General features: G+C 35.7%; 4 protein-coding genes and 2 pseudogenes across 4 annotated transcripts; 5 read left to right on the top strand and 1 right to left on the bottom strand.

Annotated features, from left to right (window-relative positions):
- The first annotated feature begins 991 nt into the window (after positions 1-991).
- LOC132030810 (uncharacterized) lies at positions 992-4,639 on the top strand. The gene is made up of 2 exons (XM_059420562.1): positions 992-3,929; positions 4,045-4,639. Exons 1-2 carry the CDS (start codon positions 2,409-2,411, stop codon positions 4,066-4,068), a joined length of 1,545 nt encoding a protein of 514 aa, XP_059276545.1. The 5' UTR covers positions 992-2,408; the 3' UTR covers positions 4,069-4,639.
- A 1,248-nt stretch (positions 4,640-5,887) lies between these two features.
- Positions 5,888-7,668, top strand: LOC132030809 (zeatin O-glucosyltransferase-like). Its single transcript, XM_059420561.1, has one exon. The coding sequence runs from the start codon at positions 5,961-5,963 to the stop codon at positions 7,359-7,361; it is 1,401 nt and encodes a 466-aa protein (XP_059276544.1). The 5' UTR covers positions 5,888-5,960; the 3' UTR covers positions 7,362-7,668.
- A 145-nt stretch (positions 7,669-7,813) lies between these two features.
- LOC132031916 (zeatin O-glucosyltransferase-like) lies at positions 7,814-9,933 on the top strand (annotated as a pseudogene).
- Positions 9,934-10,872: 939 nt separating this feature from the next.
- On the top strand, positions 10,873-12,569 carry LOC132030808 (zeatin O-glucosyltransferase-like). Its single transcript, XM_059420560.1, has one exon. It carries the CDS (start codon positions 10,939-10,941, stop codon positions 12,340-12,342), a length of 1,404 nt encoding a protein of 467 aa, XP_059276543.1. The 5' UTR covers positions 10,873-10,938; the 3' UTR covers positions 12,343-12,569.
- Positions 12,570-12,718: 149 nt separating this feature from the next.
- On the bottom strand, positions 12,719-14,474 carry LOC132030807 (zeatin O-glucosyltransferase-like). Its single transcript, XM_059420559.1, has one exon. It carries the CDS (start codon positions 14,360-14,362, stop codon positions 12,824-12,826), a length of 1,539 nt encoding a protein of 512 aa, XP_059276542.1. The 5' UTR covers positions 14,363-14,474; the 3' UTR covers positions 12,719-12,823.
- Positions 14,475-19,615: 5,141 nt separating this feature from the next.
- On the top strand, positions 19,616-21,455 carry LOC132029314 (peroxidase 44-like; annotated as a pseudogene).
- Positions 21,456-21,965: the final 510 nt, after the last annotated feature.

The raw sequence follows: 21,965 nt of genomic DNA, 5'->3' as shown, positions 1-21,965 counted from the left end.
AAGTCATGGCAACCCCTATACATGATTTATGAGTAATCCAACAAGACAACTAGGTTGAATATAGCATGACGTTCTACCAGTCTATCATGATTTGCATGTCACGATTCTAAATCCTTCTTCTTTGTTTATAACTCTAAAATCATGATGATTTGGCATGTTCACGAAGAACTCCAATGTAATCCAACAAGAAAATTATGTTGAACACAAGACAATGGTCAATACCATTGCCAAACTAGAGAGAAACCGTCATGACTTTCAATTTGCTGACACATGATTCATGAATTTATGAAATAGGTTCAAAATTGGCGGCATCTCGATCTTTACCATCTCTCCCCTCAACTTAAGAATATTTTAGTCTAAATTTATTTCATTAAACTTAAAATGGTCGGTCCCACACAAATATCAAAAGTTGAACCCAAATTTAAATACCGGCACCAAAATATCCATTTTGTGCAAATCAACCCCCCTAACTTGTATTATGCCTAAAATGACCCGTTAGTGAATATATATCCGAGCCGACTCTAAATTTGACACTCCACCATACACATGATTAAGACAACCAAATCAATTTAAGCCTTGGCATTCATGTTTTATTATAATCTAATCCAGACCCCTATAAATATCATACCTTATATTATGTTTGTTATTATCATTGACAACCCAATTATCTCTTCAAACACCAAATTTTTACCTAGCTATCTTCAACATTTTCTAATTAAAAATATGGCAAATGTTCGTATTGCAAGGTTTGTTAGTGAGACAGCACCACCACAATTTGTAAATGTTATGAGAAATAGAGCATCAAAGATGTTAGAGACAATTAAAGAAGATGATAGAGAAGCTGCTAATGACTCATCATCAATTTCTCCAAAGAGTTTTTCTTCATCATCATCTAATACTACTTATTCATCTTCGAATTCAATGAAGTCCAACTATTTTGTCAAAAAAGTTCAAAGGTCTTTTTCTTTATTTGGAACTAAAGTCTCTTCTTAGAAGAGAAATGTAACCAAATGGAAAGTAGCTAGTCCATACAAATATATCTATTGGTTATATTTGTATATGCTAGTATTTCTAGTGTATATTATCTATCCAAGTGAGTTTTTGTTGAAGCAAGATAATCTCTTTGTTCGAGTTATGGGAATCTAATCGTCTTTGTAAAAAGTAAGTGAAATTTTTTGGCGCAAATTTGGAATCCAAGACGGTTACAGGAGATGGGAACCAAAAAAATATATACTCTATTTCGTACCAGTTTATGCAGCAACATTTCCTTTTTAGTCCATTCCAAAATGAATGACAATTTTCTAAATTTGCAGATCTGGCCCTCTTCTTTATGTTTACTTACATATTAATTCAATTTTCCTTTCCTATTGGAAAACAAAAATAAGAATTACTTCAACAAAATAAATAATAAGTAAAATAAAGGAGATATGAGTTTCTCCAAAATAAATAAGTGCCAAATATTATGGACAGAGGGAGTATATAATTTATTTACATATTTATTTTCCTTAAATTTCCTTATATATCCAACAGGCTCAAGGTAATGACATAATTTTTTCAAATATATTGAGGTGTGAATTTAAAAGAGAAAAAAGAACACTTATTGACAGTTTGACACTTAGTATTTGAATTACTTAATTTGATGCAAACACTAAATGCGGGTTCGCAGTGAATCTGAGTACCTATGGATTACCTAAACAGACAAATAAATCAACAAACTGTCATAAAAAACCAAAATTATGATCTGAAAACCTTCATAGAGGAAAGAAAATTAATTTCTTTTATCTTGCCTATCTGATTATCTTCCTCTGGTGGGGTTTTTCTATTTTCATTGATTCCCTTTATCAACAAAATTCATATATCTTTGAATCCTTTAGTTAAAATTTTTATCCCTTAATAAATAATCCTCTTTGTATCTTGTAAATTTTGCAATTTTCATCTTCACTTTATGTTTTGCTTGTTGAATTTCCAGTATATATATGAGGGTCATTTCTTGAAGAAAAAAAAAATTATATGAGATCTCAAATATTTTCTTTCAACTCTTTGGTTTTTATATCTAATGTAAATGTAAATAATTAAAAATTTCTTGGTTGATGTGCACTAAGTTGATCAAAATCAAAACATGGATTATTATGATCAATGATAAAAAATTGAATATTTGAAGTATTAAGTGCAATTAGACCCATCTTTTTTAGGGTATTCATTTATTACTATTATCAATTAGCCTGTAGCGAAACAAGGAATTTTGTTAAGGACGTTATTCGACCTATATACACAGTATAATTTTCCGACTAAGGGTGCTCAGCTGACTACGGTCTATCAAATAAATTTTGGATTCTTGTTTGTGTCTCCTATTATAGGCACAAACGAGATTGACTTTTTTTTTTCTTTTTCCTTGTTTGTTATGTTTGATGGCTGAAATTGGCAAGGCAATGTCCCGATTCGACGTTAAATCGTTACAAGAAACACTTTGTGTTCAAGAACAACTTATAGAGAAGCTTTATAATGAGATAGATGAAGAAAGTGAAGCCTCAGCTAGTGCTGCTAGTGAAGCGTTGTCGATGATTTTACGTCTACAAAGCGAAAAGGCTGCAGAAGAAATGGAAGCAGAACAGTATAAAAGATTTGTACAAGAAAAAATGAGTCATGCTGAAGAATCATTGTCAATTTTACAAGAACTTATTAATCAAAAAGAGATGGAGAAATTTGCATTGGATTATCAAGCCAATGCTTACCGATATAAGCTTCTAAGTATGGGCTATGATGATGATATTGAAGCTAGTGATATCGAATTTCTCGAGAATTTAGATGAAGAAATGAAAGTTCAGTCTATTGGGAGGTGTAAATCCGACCCGAATATTCCACAGAAATATGCAAACATGAAAAAGCGCGTTGTTGATAGAGATGAAAATATCAGTCCACAACGCGATTTGAATGATATAAATTCATACTGTGAACAGATTGAAAAGTTGGAAGAAAGAGTGAAACAGATTGCTGGTGCCAACTATGCGAAGTTGTCTAGTTTACCGGCTTCTAAAAGAAGCTCTTGTAACAATTTCTTGGAGCAGTTTAAAGAAACACTCGTTCAGCATCGAGGGAATAAAACAGATAAAGAAGCTGCTGTTAGTCGTTCTGCTTCTCCTCCTCCGAATGTTCTTGATGTCTTTGAAGTCCCTCAAGCAATTGAAGACAAAGATTTTGTCCCGAAAGAGGCTGTAAAACAACTTGTTAAAGATGAAACTGATTGCCATAAGAAATATTTAGTACCTATGCAGCATGAGAACAAGTCACATTCGAAAATTCATTCTACAACTAATGCTGCAGAAACAACAGATATTCGTCGTGTCAAAAGGACAACATTTGAGATACCTGAAGTTGAGAGACAAAGTACAAGGAAAGAACCCGACAGACACGAAGAGCTAACATTGTTACATGACATTAAGAAGCAACTAAATTTAGTACCTATGCAGCATGAGAACAAGTCACATTTGGAAATTTGTCCTACAGCTAGTTCTTCAGAAACAGCAGAGACTCGTCATGTCAATAGAACGCTTGAGATAGCTGAAGTCGAGAGACAAAGTACGAGGCAAGAATTCGACAGACATGACGAGCTAATGTTGTTACATGACATTAAAGAGCAACTAAATTTAGTACCTATACAGCATGAGAACAAGTTACATGGAGTAGGTGAAGCTGCTTCCCCTACAACTAGTGCTTCAGATACAGCAGAGATTCGTCATGTCAATAGGACGACATTTGAGGTAGCTGAAGTAGAGAGACAAGGTACGAGGCAAGAACTGGACACACACAAAGAGCTAACATTGCTACGTGAAATAAAGGAACAACTAAATTTGATTCAAGCTGACATTAAAAGTTGGAAAAATAACAAGTCATCTCCAAGAAATGAGCCATCTGTAGTTTCTCTAACAGAGGTACTCTCTTTAACTTCTGCTTTTTTTTTTTTTTTTTCCCTCTAAAACTCTATTGTGCTTGCAATAAGTCTACATACAAGTAAAAATCTTGACAGCGCATTGAAATGGTGGACAGGTGATGGTTTGCTTCTGGCTCTGATCAAAAAGCTATAAGATTCAACATGCTGAATTAGTGCTTATTAACTATGTGTTTAGGGCTGAATTAGTGCTTATTCAAAAATATCAACGGGTGTGTGTCAAATCCTCCAAAAGTAGTGTATTTTTGGAGGATCCGACACGGGTGTTGCATCATTTTTGGAGAGTCCGAGCAACATAGCTTATTATGCCTTTTTGAGTTGTGTAACAGCACTGCTGGATTTTTACAAGAACAGTCGCGAAGGGATGATTCGAGTATAAAGATGATCATCAGTGGCTGTAAATTTTTTATATTTCATGAATCTGCAAATATATACCATATCAACCAAGAAGAGAGCTGCTTTTATTCTGTTATCAGGTTCTCTACAGTTTTGTATGATTATTGAAATTCTTACTGGCAATGACTGTACAGAAGTATGTTTTGTATACTAATGGCTAATTTATCTGCTACTTTTATGTCATTCATGATGGGTCCATTGATTCTGCACTCACAATTGTGTTTCCTTAGACTAATGTATTACTAGTGTTTATAGTAAAACACTTCTCCTTTCATTTTAAATTATGATGGGAAGTCTTAACGGTCTTTTTTTTCAATTCTCGTTAAATCTAACCAGACGGAGTTTGTTAAATATTTGATAAAGATAAAAGTGTTTACTTTTGGCAAATTAAATAATCACTTAAGGGACTATTTTGAACCTAAACCCCAAACATAAGTGACCATCTTTGTCATTTTCTCTTCTAAACAATATATATAGAGAAGTGAGAGAGTTTGTATATTTTGCTGACCTACTACATGCCAACACATTAAATATAAGAATATTTTTTACCCAAGGGTATTGGCCTATGGTCAATGAAGTCGGTTGAGAATTGGTCACAACGTTGTTAGCAAGTAACAGGTTTCTCATGAAATTTGTCGAGATGCAAACAATCTAATCCGAATAAAGGCGTATTTCGTGGAATTTGTTGAAGGTGCAGTACAATTAAATCAATAAAGGCAACATTGATCGTCTGGAGTTGGTTCTTCCTATTGAGTACTTCTCTTCTGCGCATTTTAGTAGTGAGAATAATTAAATGCTACTAACAACTGTCATGAAGTTTTCTTGTGTCAAGCAAGTCGAAATTTCCTCTCTCTCTTTCTTTTGCCAATAGGGGTTGGGGAGACTTGAATTCACCACCTTTATCTACTTTGATAGGTCATTGAATTGTGTGCAACTTTATCTAAAGTTTAAATTAATAGAGAATAGTTTCTTATAGCTTGTTTGGTCCAATTTTTAAAATTTGCTTATTTTTAAAAGTGTCTTTGTCAGAAGTATTTTTCGGAAAAGTATTTTTGGAGAGTCAATTTGAAAAGTACTCTTGTCAATAATAGAACAATAATTTGTGCTTGATCAAGCTTTCAAAAGTGCTTCCGAGGAAAAATTAATTTTTTTAGCTGAAAAATAGTTTTTGCTAGAACTCAAAATCACTTATTTTATCGTAAAAACTCGACCAAACATCTCAACTCTCTAAACTACACATTTTTTTAAGAAAAAATAAAGTCATTTGGCTACCTAGAAGCTTGACCAAACATGCTATTAGTCTACTTTTTATTTAACACGTTTATTATCTTGGTTTAAGAGAAAGTCAAAACTCCACCTTAGAAAATGATCCCAGATCTGCACATCACTTTTTTTGTTTTGGTAACTAATATTTTATGAAAATATGTACAAACGGCTGGCATCTTGGACATAGTCTAAGTATTACCGGTAGGTAAGGATTAAGTCGATCACATATTTCCTTTATATTATAAACCGTGCGTCAAACAAGCGGGAGCTAAACTTCTTTTATTTCTATATATAAGTTAAGCATCTAAACTCATTGTAAGTTATACCAATCAGTTCTTCTCTTTTTCTTCCAATGGCTACAAACTCACTAAACAATAATGTTCACCTTAATGAAGTAATTGTAGCAATGGTGCCATTTCCTGATTTTAGCCATCTCAATCAGCTCTTTGTGCTTGCTCGCTTTATCGCCTCCCATAACATACCGATACACTTCCTCTGCCTAGCTGATCGGAACCAAGATTTGAAACTTCGCGTCCAAGGTGGTCTCGGGTCCTCTAACATCCATTTCCATGACCTTTCTGTACCTATAGAAGAATCAGAAGATGCAGATGATGGTCTGCATCCGATTGTTATATTTTTGAGAAAACTCGTTGAGCCTATCCAAAGAACATGTATTGATCTTGCCGCTAATGCGAAGAGATTGGTCATAATTCATGACTCTATAATGAGGGATCATATAAGGGATGTCCATTCATTGATATCGAAAGTAGAGTCTTATATGTTCCACTCGATTTCAGCTTTCGCTAGATACTCTTTGCTCCGACAAAGTATTGATCACCTAGTTGATGACGATGATCATGAAAACATGATCCAGCAAATGCACGATGAGTTTCCGTTGTTGAAGAGTTATAGTGGACTGAATGCTGCAGCTTTTGTGAAAAAGGAACACGAATGGAACCTCAATTCCGGAGAAATCATCAACTCCTGCAGAGAAATCGAAGGTAAGTACATAGACTTACTTGCACGTACAAAAGACAAGAAGCAGTGGTGGGCTATTGGTCCACTTCATATGCTGTTGTTAGAATCACACGACTCTAGAAAAAGGACTCGTCATGAATGTCTAGAATTTCTCGACAAGCAAGACGTTAATTCAGTAATATTCGTCTCATTTGGAACAACCACTACATTCTCACAAGAGCAAGTCAATGAGATCGCACTTGGTTTAGAACGGAGCAACCATAAATTTATTTGGGTACTCCGAGAAGCGGATAAAAAGATGGAAATTGAGAAATTTGAAGAGGAAGATGGGAAGATTGAATTGCAAAATGGATTTGAAGAGAGAGTGTCAGGAAGAGGAATAGTGGTGAGAAATTGGGTACCTCAATTGGAAATCTTGGGACATTCATCTCCAGGCGGGTTTTTGAGTCACTCTGGATGGAATTCTTGTCTTGAGAGCATTAGCATGGGTGTGCCTCTAGCAGCTTGGCCAACCAATCACGATCAGCCATTTAACGCTATTTTTATAACCAACTTGCTGAAGATTGGAACCTCTGTCAGGAGTTGGGCACGTAGGGAGGAATTGGTGACAGCATCAACCATTGAGAAGGCTGTGAAGACTTTGATGGGCACAACAGAAGGTGAAGAAATGAGGCAAAGGGCGGCGGAGTTGAGCAAAAAGATCAAAAGCTCCATCAGCCGGGGAGGACTTGCACGCAAGGAAATGGAATCTTTCATATCCCGTATATTCGAATAACTTCATAGGGGAGGAAGGTGTTTGATTTTTGGATCTGATTGTATGGTCATACAGATCTGCATTTATTAATATTGAGACTAGATGAAGAGCATCAAGTAAGAATCAGTCAATAAAAGATTAAAGCACAAGAATAATGTAAAAACCCAAAATCTTGGGTTGTGTGACACTTAAATTTTCAGAATAGTCAGTTTTTAACTTAGCATCATCAGATAATAAAACCTTCATTCAGCACAAGGCACACGATTCGAGCACAAAGAAACTCAATGTTGCACTACTATAATGAATTACAGATTTACTTTTGATTTCCCAGAAGCATATCACATGCATGTAATCATAGACAAGTTTATCAAAGGAGTAGCACATGCATTTGTGTTTAATATTTAAATGCATATGAACAAGATAGGAGTACGAGACAAGTGTTTTCCATAGATGTCCAAAACTCATTGTACCTTATTCATTTTTCTCAAGTTTTCTCCTCTTGTTACAATGGCTACCAACTCATCGGACAATGTTGTTCACCTTAATGAAGTGATTGTGGCTATGGTGCCATTTCCCGAGTATAGCCATCTCAATCAACTCTTTGTTCTTGCTCGCTTCATCACCTCCCATAATATACCAGTACACTTCCTCTGTCTTGCTGATCAAAGCAAAAATCTTAAGCTACGTGCCCAAGGTGGTCAATGGGCCTCAATCATCCATTTCCATGACCTTTTTCTACCTTCTTCTCCGGCAGAAACAGAACATGCAAGCGATGGTCTGCCTTTGAGTGTAGTGTCGATGCACAAACTCGGCGAGCCCATTTGTAAAACATGCCTTGAACTCTCTACAAATGCAAAGAGATTGGTCATAATTCATGAAAATATAATGAAGGATCATATGAGGCATGTCCATTCATTGATCCCGAACGTGGGGTCTTATATGTTCCACGCCATTTCAGCTATTACCAGATATTCGGGGCTTCAACAAAGTATTCCTGACGTAGCTGATAAAGATCATGACAAAATGGTTCTGCAAATGCAGGATGACTTTCCGTCATTGGAGAGTATGGATGGACATAATCTGGCAGTGTTTTTAGAATGAAACATGAATGGAAGCTCAACTCCGGAGAAATCATGAACTCCTGCAGAGAACTAGAAGGTAAGTACCTAGATTTACTAGCCAATGCAAAAGCAAGCCGTTGTTTGCTGTTGGTCCACTTCATATGCTCCTAGAATCACACAACTCTAGCAACGGAACCCATCTTGAATGCCTAGAATTTCTAGACAAGTAAGACATTGATTCAGTAATCTTCGTCTCGTTTGAATCGACGACTACATTATCACAAGAGCAAGTCGATGAGCTCGCACTTGGTTTCGAACAAAGCAAGTATGGATTTATTTGGGTACTAAGAAAAGGTGATGATGCGGAGGAACTTGAAGAGAAAGATGGGAAGATTGAATTACCAGAAGGATTTGAAGAGAGAGTGGAAGGAAGAGGAATGGTGGTGAGAAATTGGGCCGCACAATTGGAAATCTTGGGGCACCCATCTACAGGCGCGTTTTTGAGTCATTGTGGGTGGAATTCTTGTATCGAGAGCATTAGCATGGCAGTGCCTCTAGAAACTTGGCCAATTAGTTTTGATGAGCTATTTAATGCTATTTTTGTAACCAACTTGTTGAAGATTGGAATCTCTGTTAAGAGTTGGGGTCGCCGGGAGGAATTGGTAACAGCATCAACCATTGGGAAAGCTGTCAAGACATTGATGGGTACAACAGACGATGAAGAAATGAGGCAAAGGGCAGTGGAATTGAGCAAAAAGATCAAAAGTTCTGTTAGTCGTGGAAAGAAGGAAATGGAGGCAAAGGTAAGACAAAAAAAATTGTTTTACCTTTAGCATTTATTACTCATTTCAAATCATTTTTCCAACTCCAATACAATTATACACCATATTTATAGATTGTGGTAAAATACATCTTAATCAGTTCTGTTAGTCGTGGAAATGGAATCTTTCATATCCTATATTATAAAATAACTTTATAGGGGGTGTCTTGTTAAGAAGAAAAAACAGGAAAGCCATCACGATAGCGCTTCCTTCATTTTTTGACTTGATGAAATTAGGTCCGATGTTTCTGCCTTACTTCTTTTTTTTTCTGACAATGGTAACATTTTCTGCCTTACTTTTTCTCTCTTATTTTTGTTGTTAAATAGAAGACTAGTCACCTTGTAACCTTGAGGTGTATGGATGGTTATTTATATAAGTAGTTACCTTATAGCAATTTGATTTCATGATCATTTTCTAGTAGTGGTAACTTGTAACTTGTTGCTTCCCTTGGCGGATTGCTCATACTAATATCAATATGCTTAGAGCATAGATCTGGTTGATCCCTTATACTAACATCAATGATCTCCTCTTGCTTTGATTGCTAATGGAGTTGGAGATAGTTGAGTTAATATTTCTGATTATCCTATTGGCCACGTTGCTCTGACTCTTCAAAGATGTCAACAGGTGCATATCAAATCCTCCAAATATAGTGCATTTTTGGAGGATCCGACACGAGTGTTGCAGAATTTTTGGAGAGTCCGAGCAACATAGCCAATTGGTTCTTACCAAAAAAAAAAACAAAAGTGAAACTTATCTGCTTACAAACACTAAATATATGTGTCCTGCTACAATCATGTATGGAACCAAAATATTGTTCAAAACAAGTCGATTTGTGAGGCTCCAGATTACTAGAAAAATGTAACATTATGAATATATTCCTGTCACTAAAAAAAATTGTTTCCAAGCTGTGGACAACAGAAAAAGGAAGAACATAGTCAGGAGAAGACCGAGTTCTCTTTAGGCCAGAGTTACCGAGTATTTGTATTGGTGCGATATAGCAAGTACTCAATAAATTAGTTGAAGTGCGCATAAACTGGATCGAACATCACCATTATCAAGTAGAAAGGGAGAGGAAACATCATCTGGGATGTATTGTTGCTCAAGGTTGCTTAGACCCTCCAAAAATGCTACCACACACGTGTCAGGTTGTTAAAAAATGCATAGCTTTTCGAGGATCTGACACACATCCGAAGAGCCCTAGCAACATAGTTCTTGGTTCTATAAATAAAAATTTCCTCTCATGCATCAGACAAATAAATGCCAGACATCTGGCCTATTTGTTTTCTTAACAGGTTTCTTATCTTGGTTTAAGAGAAATGCATGCTTCCCCCCTCCCCTCCCCCTTTTACCTCGGTAAATGCCTATGTATTAATTATAGTCTACTTTTGTCAAGAGAGTGGCTCGTACTTTTGTGGTCTTTACATGCATATTACTAACAACACAGAAGTTTGGTATGCATTAAATTTAAAAGGAAACTTGGCACTTGAACTTATTAAACAATTACTTCCTCTCATTATGTGATGGTGTTTAACTCGACACAAAGTTCAAGAAAAGTAGACCGACTTTTGGCTCATCCCAGATGTCCTTTTAGAACTTGTGGTTTAAACATATCTTATATTTCTGTGATTATAAGAGGGAATAGTATTTTACCTCACTCAGCCCTAAGCTCATTGCAAGTCATTCAGTTCTCAACTCAGTTCTTCTCCTTTTGTTCCAATGGCTTCCAACTCATCAGGCATTGTTGTTCACCTTAATGAAGTGATTGTGGCCTTGGTGCCATTTCCTGAGTATAGCCATCTCAACCAACTCTTCATTATTGCTCGCTTCATCGCCTCCCACAACATACCAGTACACTTGCTCTGCTTTGCTGATCAAAGTCAAAATTTCAGGCAGCGCGTCCAAGATGGTCTCGGAGTCTCCAACATTCATTTGGATGACCTTTTGCTGCCTTCTGAAACAGAAGATACCGGAAATGCTGATAATGATCTGCCTTCGATTGCAGTTCTGCTGAAAAAACTTACCGAGCCAATTCATCGAGCATGTGTTCATCTCTCCACCAATGCGAAGAGATTGGTCATAATTCACGATAATCCAATGAGGACTTCTATTGGGGATGTGCTTTCATTCCCAAATGTCGAGTCTTATATCTTCCACTCCGTCCCAGCTTTTACCAGATATTCTTTGTTCCGACGATGCATTGACATAGTTGACGATGATCATGACAAAATGATTCAGCAACTGCAAGACGAGTTCCCCACGATGGAGAGTTGTTTTGGACCGTATATGGGGTTGTTTGTTAGAACGGAACGTGAATGGAAGCTTAACTCCGGAGAATTCATCAATTCCTGCAGAGAAGTAGAAGGTAAGTACCTAGATTTACTTGCAAATGAAAGCACACACAAGAAACCCTTGTGGGCTATTGGTCCACTTCATATGCTGCTGCTAGAATCAGACGACTCTAGCAGCAGCACGACTTGTCATGAATGCTTAGCATTCCTCGATGAGCAAGACGTTAACTCAGAAATATTCGTTTCGTTTGGGACAAACACTAAATTCTCCCAAGATCAAGTCAATGAGCTCGCACTTGGTTTAGAACAAAGCAACCATAAGTTCATTTGGGTACTAAGAGAAGCGGATAAAAAGATGGACACTGAGAAATTTGAAGGGAAAAATTGGAACTTTGAATTGCCAGATGGGTTTCAAGAAAGAGTTGAAGGAAGAGGAATGGTGGTGAGAAATTGGGTGCCCCAGTTGGAAATCTTGGGACATAAATCAATAGGTGGCTTCTTGAGTCACTGTGGATGGAATTCCTGTTTAGAGAGCATTAGTATGGGGGTGCCAATAGCAGCTTGGCCTAACAATGCAGACCAGCCATATAATGCTGTTTTTATAACAAATGTGCTGAAAATTGGAATCTCAGTGTGGACTTGGGCTCAAAGAAAAGAACTGGTGACAGCAGCTGCTGTCGAAAAAGCTGTTAAGATTCTGATGGGTTCAGCAGAAGGGGAAGAGATGAGGCAGAGGGCAGTGGATTTGAGCAATAAGATCAAGAACTCTGTTAGCAATGGAGGACGTGCACGCAAGGAAATGGAATCTTTCATCTCCTATATTACCAGATAAGTTGTTATGTTGTTCGGACTCTCCAAAAATGCAGCCTAGTGTGTGTCGGATCCTTAAAAAATAATGCATTTTTGGAGGATCCGATGCGGATACAGTGACATTGTTGGAGAGTTTGAGCAACATAGCTCATAAGGAAGTCATCAAGACATGACCTTTTATATCTTTTGGAAAGCTCAAACTCTCCAAAAATTTGGCTGCCAGTTCTAGATTATCTCTTCCCTGTATATTTATGTAAAGAGGACAATGCTTCTTTTATTCTAGAGTTAATGAGGTTAGGTTGAATGGCCTGCCTTGCCTTTGTCTCTTATCTTTTTCATTTAATAAAACACTAGCCACTTTGATACCTATGCATTGTTATTCATATTACAAACTAAAAAGCCAGAAATCTGGTATGCATTAAATTTAATGGAAACATGGCACTTGAAAAAAGTCATACATGACATACTTGATAGACTAAATATTGATGTCATTAAGTGAAATTTTATTTGGTAATACAAGAAATGAAAGATTCCCTTTCCTTATGTGCAAGTCCTCCATGGCTAACAGAGTTCTTGATCTTATTGCTCAATTCCATTGCCCTCTGTCGCATCTCTTCTCCTTCCAGTGTACCCATCAAAGTCTTGACAGCTTTCTCAACAGCCGTTGCTGTTACCAATTCTTCCCTACGAGCCCAACTTCTAACCGGGATTCCAATCTTCAGCACGTTGGTTACAAAAACAGCATTATACGGTTGGTCCACGTGAATCGGCCAAGTTGCTATAGGAACTCCCATGCTAACGCTCTCCATACAAGAATTCCATCCACAATGACTTAAGAACCCGCCCGTCGATTTATGTCCCAAGATTTCCAATTGGGGTACCCAATTTCCCACCACCATTCCTCTTCCTTCCACTCTTTCTTCAAACCCTTCAGGCAATTCAAAGTTCCCATCTTTCCTCCCTTCGCATTCCTCAGTATCCATCTTTTTATCCGCTTCTCTTAGCACCCATATAAACTTATTGTTGCTCTTTTCCAAACCGAGCGCGAGCTCATTCACTTGCTCTTGCGACAATGTAGTAGTCGTTCCAAACGAAACAAACATCACCGAATTAGCATCTTGCTTATCGAGAAACTCCAAGCATTCATGACGATACCCATTGCTCGATGACTCGGGTGAAAATTCTTGCAACATGTGAAATGGACCAAGAGCAAACAATGGCTTCTTCCTAACATTAGCAAGTAAATCCAAGTACTTCCCTTCCAATTCCCTACAAGAATTCATAAACTCTCCAGTATTAAGATTACATTCGCGTTCCTTTTTCACAAACTCAAAAATATCCGGTCCAAAACAATCCTCCACTTGAGGCAATTCATCGAACACTTGGCGTGCAACTTCGTCGCGATCAAAAATACCCGGTCCAAAACAGTTTTCCCTTTGAGGCATTTCATCAAACACTTTGTGTGCAACTTCATCATGATCAAAAACATCCTTTTCTAAACAGTTTACCCTTTGAGGCATTTCATCGAACACTTGGCGTGCAACTTCATCATTATCTTGATCAACAACAACCTGTCTAAAAGTAGAATACATAGTAAAACCCGAAATAGCATGAAATGAATAACACTCAACATTTGATATTGAATAAACATCTTTTATAACATCAGTCATTAAAGAATCAAAAACAACAACCAATTTTTTCGTCTTTTTCGCGATTTCAACGCATATTTTGCAAATGGGGTCCCCCAATTTATCCAAAAACTCCAAAAACGCGTACTCATCAGCAAAATTTACGTTTTGGGGTTGTGAATTTTGGGTTATAGAAGGTGTTAAGAGGTCATTGAAGTGTATTTTGGATGAGTTGAGTGAATTTTGAGCGCGATTTTTTAGTTCTTTGTTTTTATTAGTGAGGGAAATGAAGTGTACAGGGATGATGTGTGAAGAAATGAAGTTAGCAATATGGAAGAGTTGATTGAGATGACCATGTTCTGGCCATGGAATTATAGCCACAATTATTTGGTTGTTTGATGAATTGGTAGTCATTGGAATAAAATGATTTGAATGAGAGAAATGTATAGTAGGTATGATGTGTTAAGGTTTTAAAATAGAGAGATTATTTTGGTACACGCGAAATGTTTTCCACGGAAAAATAAGTCAAAGCAAAACACCGTGAGATTTTTGAATTCGAAATGTAACTTTTGATGGTGACGAGTAGGCGAGGTCTGTGTGTTGGTGGGGGGGGGGGGGGTTGCAGGCAATTGGGGTTATTGGATGGGGTGGGTTGGGGTGGGGAATGGGTGTAGGGTGGTAGGTGGCTCAGGGGATGGGAGGGATAGGTGGGAGGTAGGTATTGGGGTTAGGTCAGGGTGGGCGAGTGGGTTGTGGGGTGGAGGTATGCTGGTGAGTGGATAGTGCGGGCGTGGGTGAGTGATGCATTAGCATGTTTTATTGATCTGGAAAATGTTTTCTTTCAAATTTTTATGAAAAATGTTTTTCTTCAAATTTTTAAGGAAAATACTCTCCTGTTATCCAAGAACTCCAAAAATGATATTCATTAGCGAAATTTACGTCTTTGGGTAGTGAATTTTGGGTTATAGAAGGTGTTAAGAGGTCATTGAAGTGTATTTTTGACGAGTTGAGTGAATTTTGAGCGTGATTTTTTAGTTCTTGATTTTTATTAGTGAGAGAAATGAAGTGTAAAGGGATGTTGTGTGAAGATATGAAGTTAGCAATATGGAAGAGTTGATTGAGATGGCCATGTTCTGGCCATGGAATTATAGCTACTATTACATTGGTAGCCATTGGAACAAAATGAGAGAAATGTATAGAAGGTATAATATGTTAAGGCCTTAAATAGTAGAAAGATTATTAAGGGTGTGTTTAGTATGATGGAAAATGTTTTCTCGGAGAATAAGCGATTTTTCTCTCATTTTTTGTGTTTAGTATGTCGGTCGAAAAATGTCATTTTAAAAGTATTTAGCATCTGTATATATATTTAAAGCAAATAACTATGAGATTTTTGAATTCGGAGAGAAAATTCTGGTGGTGGGGAGTAGGCGAGGTGTGGGGTTGGGGGGGGGGGGGGAGTGGGTGTAGGTGGGGGTATGGGTAGGGCGATTAGTGGTAGGTGGGGTGTGGTGAAGGTATGCGGGTGGGTGGATAGTGCGGTGGCGGGTTGGGCATGCATTGGTGTGTTTTTATTGATCCGGAATATATTCTCATTCAAATTTATAAGGAATATATCTTCGCCTATTATCCAAGAACTCAAAAAATGCGTACTCATCAGCAACACAGCTTGGAGTTGTGAATTTTGGGTTATAGAAGGTGTTAAGAGGTCATTGAAGTGTATATTTGATGAGTTGAGTGAATTTTGAGTGTGACTTTTTAGTTCTTGGCTTTTATTAGTGAGAGAAATGAAGTGTGAGGGATATTGTGTGAAAATATGAAGTTAGCAATATGGAAGAGTTGATTCAAATGGCCATGTTTTGATTCAAATGGCCATGTTCGGGCCATGGAATTATAGCTACTATTATTGAGCTATTGGTAGTCATTGGAACAAAATGGTTTGAATGAGAGAAAGGTATAGAAGGTATAATGTGTTAAGGTCTTAAATAGAAAGATTATTTGGTGTAACGGAAAATGTCATTTTAAGACCATTTACATATATTCAAAGCAAAATAGTATTAGACTGTTTAATTCAGAGTGCAACTTTGGGTGGTGGGGAGTAGGTGGGGCCGCTGTTTGTGTGACGGGGTTGGGGTGGGGGTGGGAGTAGGCATGGGGGGTTTGAATCGAGCGGTTGGTGGTAGGTGGGGTAGGTGATGGAGGCTAGGTGGAGGTAGGTAGTATAAACAAAAATAGGTTACGGTGAAGTGGTAACTATTGTCAGTATCATTCTTCATTAGAAGTTTCAGTTTGAGTTTTGGATATGAAGTTGTCATAGTGTTAGGAAGCATTTTGCCTTTAATGTGCGATTTTCTGGTATGAATCTGAATCTCCATTGAGGAATTTTCCGACGCTTTAATCGGCTTCAATGTGTGAATCAAGCAGAAAAAAAGAAAAGATTATTAAGCGTAAAAGATTGGAATATATGCTCTCGTTTTTTGTTCTCCCTAAACTCTGGTAACTATTTTTACTTTTAATGTTGGACTTCCTGAGTTGAATTCGAATCTCCAATATGAAAATTTTCGCCACGAATTCAAATTTAATCGATGTTAATGCGAGTATCAAACACTAAATGAAAGTGTGACTGAAATATATGCTCTCATTTTTTTCTCCCTAGACTCTAGTAACTATCTTGGGAGTTGGGACCTGATTAATCTCTGTTGAAATTGGAATGTACAATTTTGAGGCAACATATTGCCTATTAAGGAAGAGTTTATTTTTAGAGTTCGAATTCCATGCCTCTAATCTAGGACGGATGAATAGTTAACAACTATCTGCAGCCTTTGTTGGTGAATATATGCTACTCACAAGGTGACAAACACAACATTGTAAAAGGTGCATGATAAAGAAATCATTTGGTATCATGTCAGAATTATTAGTCGAATCTTGAGGTGCTAATTTTTAATTTTTGAAAAATCGAAACAAAATATTCCTTTCAATTCATATCATATATGATGTTGTATGGTCGATGTGACATAACAATTATTAGGGGATTTTGGGAAAATGTAATAATAATTTCAAAAGTTTAAATATTACTTAAAAGTTATTATTAATCATAAGTTTTCTTTTACTATAATGTTATGTGGATGCATGTGGGGTTATTGAAAAAGCCAGTGGAACTGATTTTCTAATATGGTCCACTTTCTGCCGACAAATTCATTTTCTTTTTTTCCTACAACTTGTTAATTTTGAAATCTCTGAGTATTTATTCTCTTGATTAATAACTATATTTTTAGTCTTTACAGCGTGGCAATAACATTTGGAAAGTGTATAAAATTTGAGATAACAGCTCAGTTGGATTTGTTAAAGTTTGATGGGAGTATTGAGCCGTTTAATTTGATTATGGTTTAATATTTGAAAAATTAAATGGTGAAAGCACCCTCATCACCCAAACTCCACCTTTATAGTGTTTGTTTAAGCTATATTGATGAGTTTAAGTAGCATATAATTATACATTGTCAGTGTAAATAATTTTTACATTATCAGGTTATTTTTACCTATTGTAATAAGTAATTGATGACGTATCTTATTTTCAAGATTTCAAATTTCACATTTTAAGGAGATTTATCTCAGAAATATTTTTAGATGGCCAAACGATGTAAAAAGTAACGGTCCACAAAAATTAAAATTTTGTATCTAAATGCTCTTGGCACAATATATTTTCTTTTACTTAACAAACACAAGGATATAAATACGAAAACCACTTATTTTTCAAAAAGAATTTTTTTCCATCATACGAGACACACCCTAGGTCTTGCATTTTTCTTCCCTTTTTTTGATGTCTTTTGTATTATATCCCTAGTAATTTAATGTAAAATTACTTAATATCTTCAACCAAGCGCTACATATATACTTATGCGATTATTATTTTTATATAATCAACCAAACGTTTAGAAATTATTTTTTCTGATCCCTCTAATCAAACAGAGCATTATATTTTTCTTCACTTTAAGCTAAGGTAATTTTTTCAATCCTTCCCATCAGGTAACCTTGACTTATATCACTGTACCTAGATTCCCAATTATACAAAAGTTCTGCCATTTGTCTATAGCTAGTCAAAGAAAGTTGAATATTATGCATAACTTAAATTCCATTGATTTTATCATTATCTATTAATCGCTTGTCTCAATTGAATATGCTGTCGATTTTTCCTTTCATCAACTAATAGTCGCTACTCCCTCCGTTCTATAATAAGTGGTTCTTTTAGTTCATACACGCTTCTTGAGAAATTGTTCACTTCTAAAAAATTAGGAGTGTTTTTACTAACTTATCCCTAATCAAATTGTGCTTACATAATCAAAATACCTATAAAAAGAACAATAAGGTCTTTTGGCCACACTATTTTGGCCACAATGGCCCAAATGAGGTAAATTCATATGACTATTTTGGTCAAATTTAATAATTTATGCTTACTTAATATCATTTATATCGTTTCTTCTCAAAGTTTATCTTAATTTAAAATTATATAATAGAGGTTATGATGGTTTTTACATAAGTGTGGGAAAATTTGGGTCAAATTAGTGTGGCAATTTAGCAACTCTCAAGAAAGAAAAGGTAGTTAATGAATCTTGATTATTTAAATAAGGACAATTTTGAAAGAATCTGCCCAAAGTATTCTTGAAATCTTAAAGTACCACGTATTTTGAAAAAAATTGAAAAGCCTAAAAAAACACTTATTATAAAATGGAGGGAGTAATTAACAGTGATTTAGGATACTGGGGTTGTAATGCGTTTTTTCTTCTTGTTCTTTTATTTATTCCATGACCTTTTGTCAGCTTAATTTTTAATTAAGTTGGTTTTTGCTAGTTCTAATTGTCTGCAGGCTGAAACCACTGTTCTAGTAGTCCATGGTGGGGTACTCTCCATTCTTTAATTAACTAGAGGTATCTGGTTAAAAAACTTAGATCGAGAAACACCCTGATAGGAGAGCTTTTCTTTAAATGGGCTCTATATATGTTGTGCGATTATATTAGTCGGGCCAATAAAAATATATACCAAGATGATTATACCAATAAATTACAAATAAAATCTATGAAAAGCTAGAATTAATTGTTAACATGGTAAACATAGTAAGAGACCTACTATCTTATTCCCCCATTAACTGAGGCCTTGATTTCAACCCTTGAGAATGGAGAGACTCTGGTAGAGAGACTTCCATTTAAATGGTCTCTATATATGCAGCACGAATCTCGACTAGTAAAATCTACAATACACATTGATTGTTAATTAATATGATACAAATAGTAAATGACCTATAGTCTCACAAGTTAAACTATACTGGTATCAGTATAATTTGATTCCTTTTTACAATATCACTATATATATAACTTAAACTACGACACTTTAAGTCAGGGTAATAACCTACTGTATAGTGCCGGCTACTTTGAGTATGTGCTTCTAATTGGCTACTGTTTTTGCCGGCTCATGCAAGTATAATCTCATAATAAACTTACCAGATGTACAAAAATGAGAAAGTGATACATAGTTGAACACTTCAAACTTCAGCTCAAAATTATGATTCTTGCTCTATATAAATGGTTTCCAATACGTAGTTCTTTTGAATTATTAGTAGCTACTTCTCTTGATTTAGTTTCTATTAGGTTTAAAAGTATAACAAACAAATAAAAAAAGATGAAGATAGTGGCATTATTGTTGATGTTTTTGGGTTATTTTTCTCAAGATTTAGTATCAGCTCAACTCAGAATTGGTTTCTATAATACAAATTGTCCAAAGGCTGAATCCGTCGTGAAAAGTGTAGTGCAAAAGAGGTTCAAAAGTGATCGTTCTATTACTGGAGCTTTGCTTCGATTGCATTTTCATGATTGTGGTGTCAGAGTAAGTACGGATTTAAGTTATATATATTGATAATTTTTTTAAAAAAAATATATCTGCGTGGTGTAACATATTATAGCATGTTAGTTATCGAGTTATCAATTAAAGCTTATCATTTAGACTTACATTTAAGTACTATATAGTTTAACTTACACCGATGATGTAAATAAATTTTTATATGATTATATCACCTAAAAAATTATATCCATAGGTAATTCTCCATAAAAGAGAAATTTGTTCAGCTTGCATTTTCATAATTGTGGTGTCAGAGTAAGTACGGACTATCAATTGATTAAAGTTTATCATATAGAAACGTACTTATAATTACTATGGGGTTTAACTTAAATACACAACCAAAAAAAAAATATATGTATGTAATTTTGAAAATATGACAGACTACCTATGAAAACACGTAAAGGTGACCCGAGAGTGTAAAAAAAAGTTACGTTGTCAACGAATACAATTTAAACTCATTACTATAGAATTTAACTTATATACCTAGACAGTAATATGATCTTTTTACATCATTAGTGCAATTTAGCATGTCATAGCAAGTTACCGACCATTCATTCAAAGTTACCAATCAATTAATACTAAATAGAGTTATCTACACTTATCTTCTAATAAACTAATTATGTAAATATTTGTACACTGTCAATGCGTAGAACTTGAATTTTATACCTAATAGCACCAAAATAGGAATTAAATCTATTTTTATGAAGCAGCTAGCTTTCTTAATATCTTCATTGCAAACCATAATAACTTCAAATATTTTTGTTAGATGGTCATCTTCAAATATTTTTGTTAGATGGTCATATATTAATCTTTTTTTTTGTGTAACTATTGTATCAGGGTTGTGACGCATCTATATTGATAGATTCAGATTCATCAAAAAATAAAACATCGTAGAAAGATTCCGGTCCTAATTTTACAAAGACGAGGTTATGAACTAATTGATGAAATTAAGGAAAAATTAGAATCTACTTGTCCTTCAATTGTTTCATGTGCAGACATTGTGTCACTAGCTACTCGAGATGCAGTTTCTTTAGCTGGTGGGCCCAAATACACCGTCCCAACGGGCCGGCGCGACGGGCTCATATCGGACGCCTTGGAAGTGGACTTGCCAGGCCCGGCCCAGTCGGTGTCGGAAACTTTACGATTCTTCAGAACCATTGGCCTAAACAAAAACGACATGGTGGCATTACTAGGAGCTCATACAGTTGGAGTTGCACATTGCTTTTCTTTTCAATCTCGGGTTTCGAATTTTCGAGGTACGGGAAAACCGGACCCCACGATGGATCCTAAATTGGTTACGAAACTTTTCGGGCTTTGTAACACGTCGAGCCCTCCAACTACATTGGACGATGTTCCAACGACATTCTTGGATCAAAATACGTCTTTTACGGTTGACAATCAATTCTATAATCAAATTTTGCAAAAAAAGGGCATTTTGAAGATTGATCAAGAACTTGCTTTGGATAAATTAAGTGCACCAATTGTTTCAAGATTTGCAGCTAATGGAAATGCATTTAGAAAGAGTTTTGCTAAGGCTATGATCAAGATGGGAAATATTAATGTACTTGTAGGTGATGATGGAGAAATTAGAAAAAATTGTAGGGTCTTTAATGGTCCTAATTAAAAGGATATAAGTGTTATACTTTTTGCGAGTAAGTATTTACTCAAGACTATGATTTATTATGCATTATCCAATGTTTGTTAAATGCTTGTTTGAACTAGACTTTTTTTTTTTTTTGACAGTTAAGAGATTTGGAAGAAAGGAAATGAGAGCTAAATTATTAGTTTCTATACCTGTATTCTTCATTCTATTTAACGCTTGGTAAAATTTAAGTTTTTGTTATGTGTGGGTCTCAACCGCTATGGATGGATAAATTGAATGTAACTTTACCTTGTCCTTTTTCGAGAAGCAATTTGCATGATTTGAACTCGTGATCTTCTCGTTTCACTGCAATAACTTTTATCTTTGTGTCCAAATTCTCCCTTCATTTTCTGGCTTAGTACGAGGTATATTATTATTGGGTTAAATTTTTCCATCCAACCTTTTTTTTGAAAATCAAACATTTACTCCCAACCTTCGAACAATTAATATTCTAGTCACGTTTTATGTACAACTTTAAAATTCAGAAAGAGG

Source organism: Lycium ferocissimum, chromosome 9, assembly GCF_029784015.1.
Source record: "Lycium ferocissimum isolate CSIRO_LF1 chromosome 9, AGI_CSIRO_Lferr_CH_V1, whole genome shotgun sequence".
NCBI classification, from domain to species: domain Eukaryota; kingdom Viridiplantae; phylum Streptophyta; class Magnoliopsida; order Solanales; family Solanaceae; genus Lycium; species Lycium ferocissimum.
This window is presented reverse-complemented; position numbering and strand designations above follow the sequence as displayed.

What these genes read in the sequence shown, in the direction of transcription:
- LOC132030808 (XM_059420560.1), top strand. Translation starts at nt 10,939, where the DNA reads ATGGCTTCCAACTCATCAGGCATTGTTGTTCACCTTAATGAAGTGATT.
- LOC132030810 (XM_059420562.1), top strand. Translation starts at nt 2,409, where the DNA reads ATGGCTGAAATTGGCAAGGCAATGTCCCGATTCGACGTTAAATCGTTA. An exon ending in CTGTAGTTTCTCTAACAGAG is followed by an intron (nt 3,930 to 4,044) that starts GTACTCTCTTTA and finishes AATGGTGGACAG; the next exon opens with GTGATGGTTTGCTTCTGGCT.
- LOC132030809 (XM_059420561.1), top strand. Translation starts at nt 5,961, where the DNA reads ATGGCTACAAACTCACTAAACAATAATGTTCACCTTAATGAAGTAATT.
- LOC132030807 (XM_059420559.1), bottom strand. Translation starts at nt 14,362, where the DNA reads ATGACTACCAATTCATCAAACAACCAAATAATTGTGGCTATAATTCCA.